The sequence below is a fragment of the Hyperolius riggenbachi genome, chromosome 5 (assembly GCF_040937935.1).
Source record: "Hyperolius riggenbachi isolate aHypRig1 chromosome 5, aHypRig1.pri, whole genome shotgun sequence".
Classification (NCBI taxonomy): domain Eukaryota; kingdom Metazoa; phylum Chordata; class Amphibia; order Anura; family Hyperoliidae; genus Hyperolius; species Hyperolius riggenbachi.
The window spans coordinates 251,457,370-251,472,750 of record NC_090650.1 but is presented as its reverse complement, the minus strand read 5'-3'; the positions used below and the strand labels follow the sequence as shown (position 1 = coordinate 251,472,750).

The 15,381-nt window shown below is 46.3% G+C and overlaps 1 protein-coding gene across 4 annotated transcripts in view; it reads left to right on the top strand.

Moving 5' to 3' along the window:
• The first annotated feature begins 593 nt into the window (after positions 1-593).
• KDSR (3-ketodihydrosphingosine reductase) overlaps positions 594-15,381 on the top strand; it is a 60,074-nt gene continuing 45,286 nt past the window's right edge. Inside the window, exons 1-4 of one of the 4 annotated variants that reach the window (XM_068236781.1) lie at positions 594-733; positions 6,561-6,743; positions 11,639-11,728; positions 13,483-13,539. In XM_068236781.1, the coding sequence (XP_068092882.1) occupies positions 6,636-6,743; positions 11,639-11,728; positions 13,483-13,539 (255 nt within the window). In that variant the 5' untranslated portion in view covers positions 594-733; positions 6,561-6,635. The other 3 variants (XM_068236779.1, XM_068236778.1, XM_068236780.1) reach the window with 3 other exon arrangements.

Genomic DNA, 15,381 nt, shown 5'->3' with positions numbered 1-15,381 from the left:
GACTATTGATTATTTACCCTGATCAGAGTAATCAAAATTGCAGGGCAGTCTGCTGTTGCAGAAGGCAGTAATACAGGTGCTGACAGCCGACTTCTGTAGTGAGCAAAGACGTAAGCTCTAAGCAGTTTAGATTAGCTTGATTGCAGGTAATGTTATTTTTTTTCCCAGCTCCCATCCCATCCTGTTGTCTTCCCCCATGACCCTTTACTCTCTTCAGATTTCAGTAGTTTCTTTTAACAGCTTGTCCCCAGGGTTGCCTACAGCCCATCGGAGACTTGACAGGAGGGAGGGGCCAGTTGAACACAGAGGGCCCAGTGAACACAGAGTCACACAAACTGGGCTTCAGCTGCTGCAGTACTGTAAGCTTCCCTCATCCATCCCTGCTGCATTTCTTTTTTCATGGTGCTGCTGTGTGTGCACTTGTGTTGTTTGGTGTATGTTATATTACTCTGGGCTGGGCTAGTCACATCACACTGCTCTCTCCAGGCTTGCTCCTCCTTGTTCCACGTCTCTGAGCTGTTGGTTTCTAGTTCCTGTTTCCTTGCTGTCCACCACCAGCTCAGCTCTGCCCCCATGTCTCCTCCTCACTTCATCACACTGCGCTTGGGCTGATTGAAGTAAGAGAGATGGAGAGCAGCGAACAGCCAGAAGAATCGTGTGTGACTCACTGAGTGGTGTCACAACACGGACAGAACCCAGACAGCACTGCACAGCCAGGCTCTTAGGGAAAAAAGTATGTACGGATGGGTGGGTGGGATTTTTTTTAAAGGTTTATTATTTTTTTAAGACAAATCTTGATGAGGCTTATTCTTAAAGTGAATCTCAGATGTTGAAATTCTGTGTATTTATAGTTACCTGGGGTCTCACGAGCACCATGATCTCCCTCCTCGTCCTCTTTCTTGCGCTATGCCTCCCAGTAATACGTCCAGCCACACTCCTTTGTGCATATGCGAGTTGGCCGCGCGCACCCCTTGTTGTGCTCCCACAGATGGGAGCATTCTGTGCCAATGCAGTAGTGCCACGTGCATGCACAGAAGCCTATGACTGGTGACGACTGATCGGATTACCAGGAGTCATAGCGGCAGAATGGAGGGGCCGAAGAGGACGGCAAGGATGGCCACATTCCTCATGGAGCTAGAGGAAACCCCAGGTAAGTATAAATAAGGCCTAGTGTACTATCTCAGGTACACTTTAGAGGATACCAGAGCCATAAATGTCTCCCTCCTTTGTCACCTAAATTAGAGATGGCTCGAACCTCCGATTTTCGGTTCATGAACTTCCGCAAAAGTTCGGTTCGCACGAACTTTCGGAAACCGCAATAGACTAAAATGGGGAGGCAAACTTTGAAAACTAGAAACATTAATTCTGGCCAGGAAAGTGATGGAAAAGATGTTTCAAGGGGTCTAACATCTGAGTTTTTGCATGGAGGAGTGGGATAGACGCCAAAAGTCCCAGGGAAAAATCTGGATTTGACGCAAAGCAGCGTTTTAAGGGCAGAAATCACATTGAATGCTAAATTGCAGGCCTAAAGTGCTTTAGAATATCTTGCATTGTGTATACATCAATCAGGGAGTGTAATTAGTGTACTTCTTCACACTGACACACCAAACTCACTGTAACACACCGCAAACACTGTTTGTGTTGTGATGGCCGTGCTGGACTGACGCGCACCATGGCGAGAGTGCAAGCGATAGCGGTTTTCAAGCCCACATGGTCGCCAGGCTGAAGTAGTTCGATGACAGAACAACAGTGACTGTCCAGCTGATAAAATTTGGTCTGTCCATAATGAAGCAACAAACTTATTATTTTGGATGTGCCTCAACCCCCCCCCCCCCCACCACCACCACCTTAGACACTCATATAGCCGACGGTCATTGCTTCATTGCGATACGCAAGCCCCTTCACCGTGGCAAGGTAATGATCACAAGGGGAAATTGGCACATGTACATGCCTTTGTTTTGTTGTTGCAGCTGCAGTGCAGCCACAGAAATTAGGCAGGCATATACACGCACCAGAAAAAGTAGTACAGCAGCCTTAAAAATTCAGGAATCCACCTGGAGTCCTGGACCCTGTTGGTGGTGGCGGAGAAGGCAGTCAAGCGGCCTGCGGGCAGAGGTGCTGTGTGGGGAGCGACTTAGTCTTGGGGCAGGCAGTCACACGGCGTGCAGGCAGAGATGCTGTGTGTGGGGACTCCGGGATCCATGCCTCATTCGTTTTGATAAAGGTGAGATACTGAACACTTTTGTGACTTAGGCGACTTCTCTTCTCAGTGACAATGCCTCCAGCTGCGCTGAAGGTCCTTTCTGACAGGACGCTTGAGGGAGGACAAGACAGAAGTTGGATGGCAAATTGGGACAGCTCTGGCCACAGGTCAAGCCTGCGCACCCAGTAGTCCAAGGGTTCATCAATGCTCACAGTGTCTACATCCACACTTAAGGCCAGGTAGTCGGCTACCTGCCGGTCCAGGCGTTGGTGGAGGGTGGATCCGGAAGGGCTAAGGCGAGGCGTTTGACTAAAGAATGTCCGCATGTCTGCCATCACCATGAGATCGCTGGAGCGTCCTGTCCTTGCCTGCGTGGACATGGGAGAAGAATTACTGGCAGTGGTACCTTTATAGCTTTGTGCTGTGACATCACCCTTAAACGCATTGTAAAGCATAGTTGCCAGCTTGTTCTGCAAGTGCTGTATCCTTTCTGCCTTCAGGTGAGTTGGTAACATGTCCGCTACTTTGTGCCTATTCCGAGGGTCTAGTAGCGTGGCCACCCAGTACAGCTCATTCCCCTTGAGTTTTCTTTTATACGGGGGTCCCTCAACAGGCTGGACAGCATGAAAGATGCCATCTGCACAAAGTTGGATCCAGACGTACTATCCATCTCCTCTTGCTCTTCCTCAGTGACGTCAGGTAAGTCCTCCTCCTTCCCCCAGCCACAAACAATACCACGGGAACGTTGAGCAGCCACGCCCCCTGTGACGCCTGCTGCAGTTGTTCTTCTGCCGCCGCCGCCGCCTCCTTCTCCAAAGAAACACCTTCCTCATCATCCGAGTCTGACTCCTTCCCCACACGACTCTTCCTCCTCTTCCTCCTCCCCCCTCTGTGCTGCCGCAGGTGTTGAGGAAACATCTGGTTCTGATGAGAATTGATCCCATATGCTTCCTCCCGTAACTGTTCCTGTTCACACTCCTCCACAGCTTGATCCACCACTCTATGCACGGCACGCTCCAGGAAGTAAGCGTACGAGATCAAGTCGCTGATGGTGCCTTCACTGCGATTCACCAGGTTGGTCACCTCCTCAAATGACCGCATGAGCCTGCATGCATTTCGCATGAGTGTCCAGTTGTTGGGCCAGAACATCCCCATCTCCCCAGACTGTGTCCTTCTATTGTAGTTGTAGAGGTACTGGGTGATGGCTTTCTCCTGTTTTAGCAGGCGACAGAACATAAGGAGGGTGGAATTCCAGCGAGTCGGGCTAATGCAAATCAGGCGTCTCACCGGCAACTTGTTTCTCCGCTGAATATCGGAAATGCCCACACAACTTCCTGGCCTGCTTCAGGACGTCCTCTAAGCCTGGGTACTTTGACACAAATCTTTGAATGGCTAGATTCAGCACATGTGCCATGCAGGGTCCGCCCATCAAATAAATATACCTGGGCATTTTTCACCTGATGCTGTGCAAAGCATGATGGGATTTCTGATGTTGTTCTAGTTGCCTATCGAGCGCAGCTGGGAGGGGTGATCAGGACACAGGACAGTTGGAACTGTGCCTCATGCTCCCTGTCACCTCCTTTCAACCAAAAAGATGACTGCCACCATGAAATCACAAACATTTGCCTGTTCTTTTGAAACAGGGTGGGTAAGAGATTATATTACCTATTTTAATTAACATAACTAATGTAACTCAATGGAGGATGTTTGTTTAGGCTGAAGTTCCTCTTTAAATGAAAAAAAATGCAGTTTAATTTACCTGGGGATTCTTACAGCCACCTGCAGTCATCCTGTGCCCACCTCGTCACTTCAGAACTCTCCAGTCAGCAGTGGTAACCCCCTCAAAGCTGGCTGGTTATCACAGGAGCATTCTGCACATGGGCAGAAATGATTTTTCTGTACTGTGCATGTGCAGAATGCTGCTGTGTATGGGGCCGCGATGAGGTGCGTGGCCGGCCAGCTTTGATGGGGCTCCCCCCGAAAGGATGGTGTGAGCACAGAATGACTGCAGCGGGCTGCAAGAAGCTCCAGGTAAGTTAGGCCGTTTGCATAATGCGTGTGAGTAATTTATTCCGAATTTATTAATATCGCTGACCCAAGCGCAGAATGCTCCCAGCCACAGGAGTGTAAAATCAAGAGGTGCAGATACCAGCAACCCCGCTTGGGTCAGCGATGTTACAGACATCGACACCATGGAGGGTGGCCAAACTGCAGTGCTGGAATTGATAGACTTCTAGGGCCTAGAAGAAGCCCCATGTAAGGAAAGCTTTTTTTAATTTCATCTCGTATATCTTTTAAAGGATACCAGAGACGAACGATATATTAAAAACGGGGAAGCAGGCATCTGTTAGGTGCAGACCTCATGCCTACTGCTTCCCCCATTCTCCTCCTATATACAGTGAATCCTCCACTGCAGCTCAATCCGGGTCGCCAGAGTCGGGCAGTAGCGCGCAGGCAGCCAGAAGTTCTCTGCACATGACGGCACAATTGTGTCATCTGGGGGGGGGGGGGCAGTTTGTTTACCCAGTATGGGGCCCAGAAATTTCTAAAGGCGGCCCTGATTACAGGTTCTTGTCTTTTAAAGGGAAGGTTCAGGGACATGTTTAAAAAAATAAGAATACTAATCCACTTACCTGGGGCTTCTTCCAGCCCCATACCTCCCAACATTTTAAATCTAAGAATCGGGACACTAAGGCCACACCCCTAATCCCCTAATAATTTTTACATATGTCTCCCCCATATATGATGATGATGAGGAGGAGGGTGTCCGTGGGTGGGTGGGTGAGGGTGTCCGTGGATGGGTGGGTGAGGAGGAGGGTGCCAATGCAAGAAAAAAATGATCGAGGCGCCAGCCGCGGGTAAATGGGATGCGGGACGCGTGTATCCCATTACTACCTCCCTCCCTCCCTTGGAATCTGGCCCCCCCTGTGTCTCCCCCCTGTTTGCAGAGTGCGCAGCTAAGCGGAGCGGGCTGTCAGCTTACCGGTATCCATGGACGCGTACCACCATCTGGCTTCCTGTGACGTCACAGGAAGCAGATTGAAGCTGGACATCGGTATGCGTCCATGGATACCGGTAAGCTGACAGCCCGCTCCGCTTAGCTGCGCACTCTGCAAACAGGGGGGAGACACAGGGGGGGGCCAGATTCCAAGGGAGGGAGGGAGGTAGTAATGGGATACACGCGTCCCGCATCCCATTTACCCGCGGCTGGCGCCTCGATCATTTTTTTTCCACCCTCACTACCCACTGCTGCCCGGGACTTGGGGGGCTCATACCGTGACAGCGGGAGAGCCCCCCAAAATCGTGACAGTCCCGACGAGATCGGGACGGTTTGGCCCTATGCGTGACAGGAGGGCAGGACGTGCCATTGACGCCGCTCCGGAGGCTCCCGGTCTTCTCCGTTGGCTCACCTGACCTGGCCAGGCCGGCTTCCAGGTCTTGCTCTTGTGCGTCTCACGCGGTCGCGCTGACGTCTTCGGACGTCCTCCAGGCTGTACTGCGCAGGCGCAGCAGTTCTGCTCCTGCGCAGTAAAGTCCTTAGGACGTCCGATGACGTCAGCGCGACCGCGTGAGATGCACGTTGGAGCGCAAGGAGAAGCCCGACCAGGAAGCCGGCCTGGCCAGGTGAGCCACCGGAGAAGACCGGGAGCCTCCGGAGCTGCGTCGAGGGCACGTCCTGCCTGCCACGGGCTGGAGGAAGCCCCAGGTAAGTTGATTAGTATTTTTATTTTTTTAAACATGTCCCTGAACCTTCCCTTAAAGAAAAAATCCAGCTTTTCCACAGCTGAAAGTACATTAAGATAAGATCGCATTCTGGAGTGCTGGCGCTAGGTGGCAGCATATTATCAACCAAATACCACACATGAGCTTGTGTTGTACGGAACCCGCGTGACGTTGGAGAAAGTGAAATATAAACAGGAAGAGCGGAGCTGAGGGAGGAGGCTGCGCAGTGCATGGGGTACTGTTTTGAAAGAGGTGCATTCTGTCATATAGGCTAGTCAGGCGCTGAAGCCGAGCTGTCCCTCAATCTTTTGTAATCTATACATAAGCGGGCAGCTGAATGAATACAGTGCTGTTCCCCAGCAGTCTGCTCTCTCGCTGTTTTCCTGCCTCCATAGACTTCTTTCCTGTCATTCTCTGTATGTGTTAACGGTGGTTCAGCCATTCTTTTGATTCCTGTGCGCTGCTTCCAGGTTGTTATTTGTCTACTTATATGTTTATGGTGGTTTCTGTGCTTCCTACTGATCCCCATGTCTAAATCTAATACCCCTTTCTTCCAGTCTTATTTTAGTCACCCATAAGGTAAACTACTGCACATGCTTACCTTCACTTTCCCTTGGTTGCTCCTTTTTTATAGGTTGCCTGAGTCCCTATTCTCTGCTTGTCTGTACATCTCCCCCTCTTCAGGCTGGACTCCATCACACAGTCGATCATGTTCCTACTGGCTGCTGCCTTCATAGTGGCATTTGTACTACTACTGTATATGGTGTCTCCGCTCATCAGTCCCAAACCCCTGAAATTGGCAGGTGCACATGTTGTGGTGAGTTTGTCTTGAGTTTTAGTTGTTACTTTGTGTGTTTGTATGTGTGTCTATAATTCCTGCTGTGCAATGTATTCAAATGTATTGATTTTGGGGAAAATTAACCCATATTTCAGCAACCAGAAACATTTTACTAGCGTGCTCTGTCATATTTTATTCTTAGACTCCTCCTTTATATTATGCTAGTAGATATTACATAGTATAAGTACTATCCCACTGTGCAGTCCAATGTGTCATGTTCTCGCTTATCTATGTAAATATATTCCCTTGCTCTTGCATTTTAGTTATGTTAATCCAGTGCTGGGCAAACTACGGCCCGTGGGCTGCGTTTGGTCCATGTGCGCTGCTTCTACAGCCTGCCGACAGGAGGCCGGACTCTCCTCCTTCCCCCTCCCTGCGAAGTTGCTAGTGGGCACCGGGGGATTTGAAACTTACCCTGCTCACTGATGTCCCATGTCACGTCTCCATGGCAACAGGGAGTCACATGACATGACATCAGGACCACTGGCTGCCAGCGTATAATCTTAGGCCCGGTTCATACTTGAGTTAAATTGTCAAACGGATCCATGAAAATGGATCTGATCACAGGTTGATCGGATCTGTTTTCACTCCGGTTCTGTTCCGTGACCCCACAACCCCCCCCCACCCCCAAAGTGTATTTTTCTATTTAGAGCGGTCTGTTTTCTTTTCACTAGTGTGAAGAATTGTTCCATTTTCCCATTGCCCCAATGCAGCACTTCAGCTTTCATTTCCGTTCTACTGGGCTCAGCGGTCTGGAAAAATAGCTGCAGCAGGAAACTTGCATTCCATTCAATGGATTGCATGGAACGGCTCAGTTTGAACCAGGGCTGTGGAGTCGGTACAAAAATCATCCGACTCCAACTCCTCAGTTTATGAAACTACTGACTCCAACTCCAGGTACCCAAAATGGCTCCGCCTCCTTAGTCTAATACTTACCAGGGCTGTGGATTTGGTAGAAAAATCATCCGACTCCTCAATTTATGAAACCACCGACTCCGGGTACCCAAAATGCTTTGACTCCAACTCTTACTTCACAGCCCTGGATTGAATGGACGGATGTGAATGGATCCATAGGTTAACATTGGATCCATTTCGTTCCCTTTGGATGTGCAAAGGGAACCTTTTTTTTTTTTTAACTCTGGGAATGGGGCCTTAATCTTAAAGGGGAACTGAAATAAGAGGTATACGGAGGCTGCCATATTTATTTCCTTTTAATCAATACCAGTTGTCTGGCAGCCCTGCTGCTCCTCTGCCTCTAATACTATTAGCCATAGCCCCTGAACAAGCATGCAGCAGATCAGGTATTTCAGACTTTAAAGTCAGATCTGACAAGACTAGCTGCATGCTTGTTTCTGGTGTCATTTAGATACTACTGCAGAGAAATAGACCAGCAGGGCTGCCAGGCAACTGGTATTGTTTAAAAGGAAATAAATATGGCAGCCTCCGTATACCTCTTACTTCAGTTTCCCGTTAAAAGTGGTAGTACAACAGAAGTAGAAAATAAAAATATATCCCAGAGTCTTAAAGGGGAACTGAAGTAAGAGGTATACGGAGGCTGCCATATTTATTTCCTTTTAATCAATACCAGTTGCCTGGCAGCCCTGCTGGTCTATTTCTCTGCAGTAGTATCTAAATGACACCAGAAACAAGCATGCAGCTAGTTTTGTCAGATCTGACTTTAAAGTCTGAAATACCTGATCTGCTGCATGCTTGTTCAGGGGCTATGGCTAATAGTATTAGAGGCAGAGGAGCAGCAGGGCTGCCAGGCAACTGGTATTGATTAAAAGGAAATAAATATGGCAGCCTCCGTATACCTCTTACTTCATTTTCCCTTTAATTTTTCCACAGCACTTTGCAGAGGTCACTGAACAACATATATTTCTAGCTTTTTTTCAAAGGGGCTCTAAACGAATGTCCCTACAGGTTCTTTTTATCAGTTTGGTGCAAACCCAATTTAAAGAGAATCTGTATTCAAATGAAGTATAAACAAACATCCCTGCCTGTTTGGGGTCATCTCCTAGCCCCCTCTGTAATATTTTTGCTGCTCTCCGCTGCAATAAAGAGGGTAAAAAAACTGTTTTATAAACTGTTTTGTGAACAGAAAAGATGGCCACCAAAACAGGAAGTACATCAGCAGAGCAGTGAACTCAGTTAATACACAGTGAGTACACAGAGAATTCAGTGAGTTACACATTGAATTCAGTCTCCAGAGGTTATGTGCAACTTTTGAAAGAGCTCTGTGTCAATGAAGCATGACAAGCTGTGTCTTGGCTCTGCACTGGTGTCAGCCTGACAGGCAGCTTCCTCCTCAGCCAGCTATTCTTTGTTCAGTTTATTAGTCTGTGTTTATCAGCCTCACAGATAGCAGACAAGCTGACAGTGAGAGCAGGGACATTGTCTGTGAGAAATATTCATCACAGGAGCACTGGAGTGGCTTGGAAGGAGTTAACTTGTTCACATTAAGCTGGCCATACACTGGTCCGATTTGCCGCCGTTTCGACAGCAGATTCGATCACTGGATTCGAATCTGCTGCCAATCGTTCGCGCTACACGCCGAATTTCGATCCATTTCGTCCGATCGCTCCGTGCGGAAAATTACCGTCGATCGCCCGCGGGTAGGGAGTGCGTCGCTAGCGGCGTTCGAGTGTCCGACCGACGCAATAGAGAGGCAATACATTACCTGCTCCGCCGGCGCGACTGCCCCCGCTGTCACCGCTGCTTCCTCTCCGCTCTGGTCTCCGGCATGCTTCAGTTCCTCCTGCCCGGCAGGAAGTTTAAACAGTAGAGGGCGCTCTACTGTTTAAACTTCCTGCCGGGCAGGAAGAAGTAAAGCATGCCGGACCTGGAGACCAGAGAGCGGAGAAGACAGCGGAGACCTGGGGACTGGAGTCGCGCCGGCGGAGCAGGTAATGTATGCGGGCGGGGGGAGTGGCGGCATCACCACCACCATAACAGATTGTGAACGGTTTCAGGCTGAAATCGGTTCACAATCTGTTTGCAGTAAAGGTAGCCATACGATCCCTCTCTGATCAGATTCGATCAGAGAGGGATCTATCTGTTGGTCGAATCTGATGGCAAATCGACCAGTGTATGGCTACCTTTACTGAAGAGTTGGCAGCCTTCCAGATACAGCAGACAAATTCGACAGGGGAAAGATGTGGTGGCAGTACAATGTAATCACAACGCATCAGTTGAAGGGCACAATGCACTGTAGCATGCAATTTCAGCACACAGCAAATCCATTGCCATTACATTGAGAAAGGCACATAATCTACCTGGAAATGGATGACCTGGCACCATGCATTCACTTTAAACTGGGCCTTTAAGAGAACATGAAATGAGGATATGGTGGCTGCCATGTTAATTTCTTTTTAAACAATACCTGTTGCTTGGTAGTCCTACTAATTTCTGCAGTACTGTCTAAATCACACACTTGAAACAAGCATGCATCTAATCAATGTCAGAGAACCTGATCTGCACACTTGCTCTGTTCTATGGCTTAACGTTTTAGATCAGCAGGACAGTCAGGCAATATGCACTGTTTAAAAGGAAATGCATATGTCAGCCTCCATATTCCTCTTACCTCCGGTGTGCTTTAATGTGCTGGTAAATGGAAACTATGAAGATTGGTCCCCAGGTGCTGAAGGGCAGGGTAGGGTGGTAGTTACACTTGCTGTGTAAGTTAGTGTAGTGTACCTTGGTATCTTTATGAAGTGCATACTCAGTTGAGAGGCATGTTCAGTATTATGGAAAGAAGGGAGAGAGGAGACATCCTACTGTAGAGAAAATGAAAAAAAATGAAACCAGCTGATTGCTTATCTGATCTGGATAAGACCAGAAAATTAAAGAAAATGGGTTGGAAAAGTAAAGCCATAATAAACATTAATTTGGTCATTCCTATTGTGATGACCGTCACACATGATATGAAAACCAATCAATGAAAGTTAACCTATTTTGGTTCCTGGACGTAGAAACTACGTCCAGGAACCATGCGCGCTACCGCGCACTCCCACGGCCGATCGCGTGCTCCCGGCCCGCGGTTCGTTAGCCAGGCAATCAGTGAATCGGGCTATGGTGCCCGATCACTGATTCCTCTCCCCCGCTGAAAAAGCGACAGCTTCTCTCGGAAGCTGCGCCTTTTCTGGCTGTTACCTCCCCCATGCGTCGCTCTAAGCGTGTGTTACGCTTAGAGTGACGTCATGTAAACAAACTCATGGCCGCCATCTTGTGGCCAAAAAGTAATACTACAACTAAAAGTAAAAAAAATTAAAATCAACACACATTTACATTATAAACCTATTGTTTACCTCCCATCCTCCCAAAACTACCCAAATAAAATGTTTAATATAAAAAAAAAAAAAAAAAAAAAAAAAACATTACAATAAAAAAAAAAACCTGTAAATATTTACATAAGGGTCTAAACTTATTAAATATCAATGTAAAGATGAAATATTTCTATATTTTTTTATCTTAAACTTGTAAATAGTGATAGATGCAAAACGGAAAAAATGCACCTTTATTTCCAAATAAAATATTGTCGCCATACATTGTATTAGGGACATCATTTTAAAGGTGTAATAATCGGGACATATGGGCAAATACAATACGTGAGTTTTAATTATGGAGGCATATATTATTATTTTTCTTATTCTTCCTGTTAAAATGCATTTACAGTAAAGTGGCTCTTAGCAAAATGTACCCCCCAAAGAAAGCCTAATTGGTGGCGGAAAAAATAAGATATAGATCAGTTCATTGTGATAAGTAGTGATAAAGTTATAGGCTAATGAATGGGAGGTAAACATTTCTCAAGTGAAAACGACGGAACGCGAATGGGTTAAATATGTTTAACTCTGCTTTTATTTCTTGTATGTCAGGTGACTGGTGGCTCCAGTGGTATCGGAAAATGTATAGCCATTGAATGCTTTAAACAAGGTGCTTTTATCACTTTGGTAGCACGTGATGAGGTAAGAGGATTTTTCACTCAAAACAATGTTTTATTTTATTTATTTCTTTTTTTGTGCGGGGTGTCTTATGATATTGATATACAACACAAGTAAAAATGTGGGTTTTTTAATCCTCTCCGCAGTACTGTTCCAGCAAATGAACATGTACCTATATTTCTGGAGGTTTTCATAGCATGTAACCATTATGTAAATTGCTTTGTACTAGGGTTAAAGGCAGGCTAAAACAATATGGCAAATGTACTTCCTCCTTATTAACTTTAAATACAGTAGAATCTCGTTATAGTAAACTCTGTTATAGTAAATCTCTGCAGTGTTCTCCCCAGGCTCTTTTAGCCGGGTGCTCCACCCGGCTAGTTTTGGTGAGCACCCGGCTGTCATTGGCTCACCTCCTGCTATGCTGTAAACAGAGTTGCGCACAGAAGCACCAGTCCTGCATTCTCTCATCTTGCCCCACCCAGCTAATATTTCATGCCACCCGGCTGGAAAAAAAAATTCTGGGGAGAACACTGCTCTGGATATAGTAAACGAAGTCCTCCGGTCCCTGCAAATGCGTATCTATAAATATGCACTGTAAGACCAATTCTTATGTAGTTTAAAGCGGAAGTGAAGATAGTAAACCCCCAGCAGCCTTCCTGTCCCACACCGGTCTTCCACAAGCCTCCGTTCTCCTGCCGCCAGCTACTTTCGGTTTCCCGCCGGGCCACTGCGCTTGGGCGGCCTTGGCCATGCGTATCCTTCTTCGCGTTCCAGTCCGAAATGGTGCTATTGTAGACAGGAACGCATATAAAGGATATGCTTGGCAGGGCTGTGCAGGTGCAGTGGCCCCTCGACTTACAAGTCGAGAAACGGAGCGGCGGCAGGGAACAGAGGATCGTGGAGAACCAGCGTGGGACAGGACGGCTGCTGGGGGCAGCCCCAGGTAAGTGAAAGGGTTTTAAAATTATCTTCAGTTCCGCTTTAACTTCTGATATAGAAAACTACTTTTCCTGGTCCCTTGGAGCCTACTTTAAAGGGATTCTACTGTACATGCAAATCAGTGGCTGGAAACACAAGTAGGGGTTTCAACTGAGTTGCAATCATCTAAAACCTATAGTAGCTTTTGTTCTAGGTAACTGTGCCAGACGCTCTCTGTCTTAAAGAGGAGCTGTCAGCCAGTTAAAAAACAAACAACATTTATTCAAAAAATAAAGGAATAAATATTTGAAAAAAAAAAAAAGCATACTGGCAGGGATCATAGCCCACCAACAGTGAGCTGTGTTGGTGGGCAGAAAAGGGAGGGGGAAATCACTTGTGTGCTGAGTTGTACGGCCCTGCAGTGGAGCCTTAAAGCTGCAGTGTCCTATTTTGTCAAAAATGGCCTGGTCTTTAAGGGGGTTTAAGCTTGTGGTGCTTAAGTGGTTAATTACGGAAACTTTGACTTGCTTTCCGCATTAACCTTTAGAAGAGGCTTTACTTAAAAACCTTGGCCCTTGGCCCTTAAAGCGGACCTGAACTCAGAATGTCCTCTCTGCTCTAAAAGATGCACAACAGCATAATAACCTCTAAGCAGAAAACATTTAATTGTTGCATCTGCTTTCTCATTACTAAGCTGTGTGCACCATGGTGGACTTCAGCCTGCTAGAACAAATAACTTCATTGAACTATACTGACCTCTTCCCTGCTAAACAGTTATACCATCTGAAACATATAGCCATGTCTAGGTGACCCTCCTGCTCTTTATGTTGACTGGATAGTTTTTTTTTTTCTCATTGCAGAGCAAACTCGTTCAAGCCAAAAAGGAAATCGAAAAGTATTCAGTAAATGACAAGCAGGTGAGACTGTTAAAAAATTGTCACTATTTTATGTCTTAATATTACCACACTGCCAAAATACTTCTCTTTAATTTCAAAGCTAAGATTGTCTTTGTAATCACAAGTTTCTTTGGGGTTGATGCAGAAGTAGCGGTAATATTGCAGTGTGCAGACAGCAATATTACTGTTACTATGTGTTATGCTATTAGTACAACCCGAAGTACTGGAATACTGCAAGTGATGCTATGGTAATGCAGGTTACTGTAGCAATGTTCACATTACTCTAGTATTGGGGGTCGAGCTAATTTTGTAACTCACGGTACACTGCTGGTGGTAGTAATGGTCATTTTATTGTGCAATGTCTGCACACATCAATCTTACCCCTGCTTCGTGCATCAACCCATTGTATTTAACTTTTAAAGCCCTGATCGTTTATCCATTTCAGCCCGCAGGTTGTTTTCACCTTATGGACAGCGTTCCTCCCAGTCATTCCCCAATAACTTTATCACTACTTACAAAATGATCTAAACCTTTTTTCTGCCACCAATTAGGCTTTCTTTGGGTGGTACATTATGCTAAGAATTTTTTTTTTTTTTATTCTCATTGCATTTTTAATGGGATTAATAAGAAAAAAATTTAGAAAAGTAATTATTTCTCAGTTTTTGGCCATTATAGTTTTAAAATAAAACATTCTACTGTCGATAAAAGCCAAACCTTTTATTTGCCCATTTGTCCCGGTTATTGCAACATTTAAATTATTTCCCTAGTACAAAGTTTGGTGACCATATTTTATTTTGAAAATAAAGGTGCATTTTTTTTTGTTTTACATCCATCACTAATCACATGCCCATCATTTTTAATAATAATATACCCCCTTGACATACATGTTAAAAAAAAATTCCCTAATGTATCTAGATGTAATTTTACTATTTGGCCACAAGATGTCCTCGCGCATTGTTTCCTATACGCATACAAGAAGTACACTTAATAGTAAGTAATGTGAAGCTGTGTTACTTGGATGTGACGCAGGCATCATTGTTGCCTGCGATCACGGTGGCCTAAAGGGGAGATGAATGGGAACAAAGTTCTAATCTAACGATCGGTGGCGGAAACGAGCGAGCGGGAGGTGACGCGGCGGCATCAATTGAGAATGATCACTGTTTTTGAACAAAAACAGTTATTAATCTCGGCGGACATGCACTGATTGGCTCAGGGGACTTCTGTGCCCTGCCACCAATCACACCCTGATGCCGGGACCATCACAATTGTGGGCTTCTGCCCGCACGATCGCACATACAGCCCCACAGACTTCACAGATGTGAGCCTCGCGTCCCTGCTGCTGTGGCAGCACCTGCCGTGGATGTGAGGCTCAAGTCTGGGTGGCAGTAGTGGTTAAAGCAGAGTTCCCCAACCCTGTCCTCAAGGCCCACCACAGTACATGTTTTGCAGGCAACCACAAACATGCACAGGTGAGTTAATTAGAGTCTCAGCAGAGCTGATTAACTACTTCTGTGGATTTCCACAAAACATGCACTGTTGGTGGGCCTTGAGGACAGGGTTGGAGAACACTGGTTTAAAGGACTACTACAGTGATAAAAAAATAAGTTTAAAATCTGACAGAATTAACGGGTTTGGGACCATCCCATCTCCTCATGGGGGTTTCTCAGGGTTTTCAGGGTTTTCTTTGCTTTCAAAAGCATTCTCTGAACAACAGTTGCCAAATCGAACTGCCAAAAATAGTGTACAAGTGAGTAGAGCATCTTGCTATTTCGGCGGGTGGACTAAGCAATTGCCTTTCAGGAAATCCAAACCTTGTTGTTTTTTGTCAGATTTTAACCACTTGAGGACCACAGTCTTTTCGCC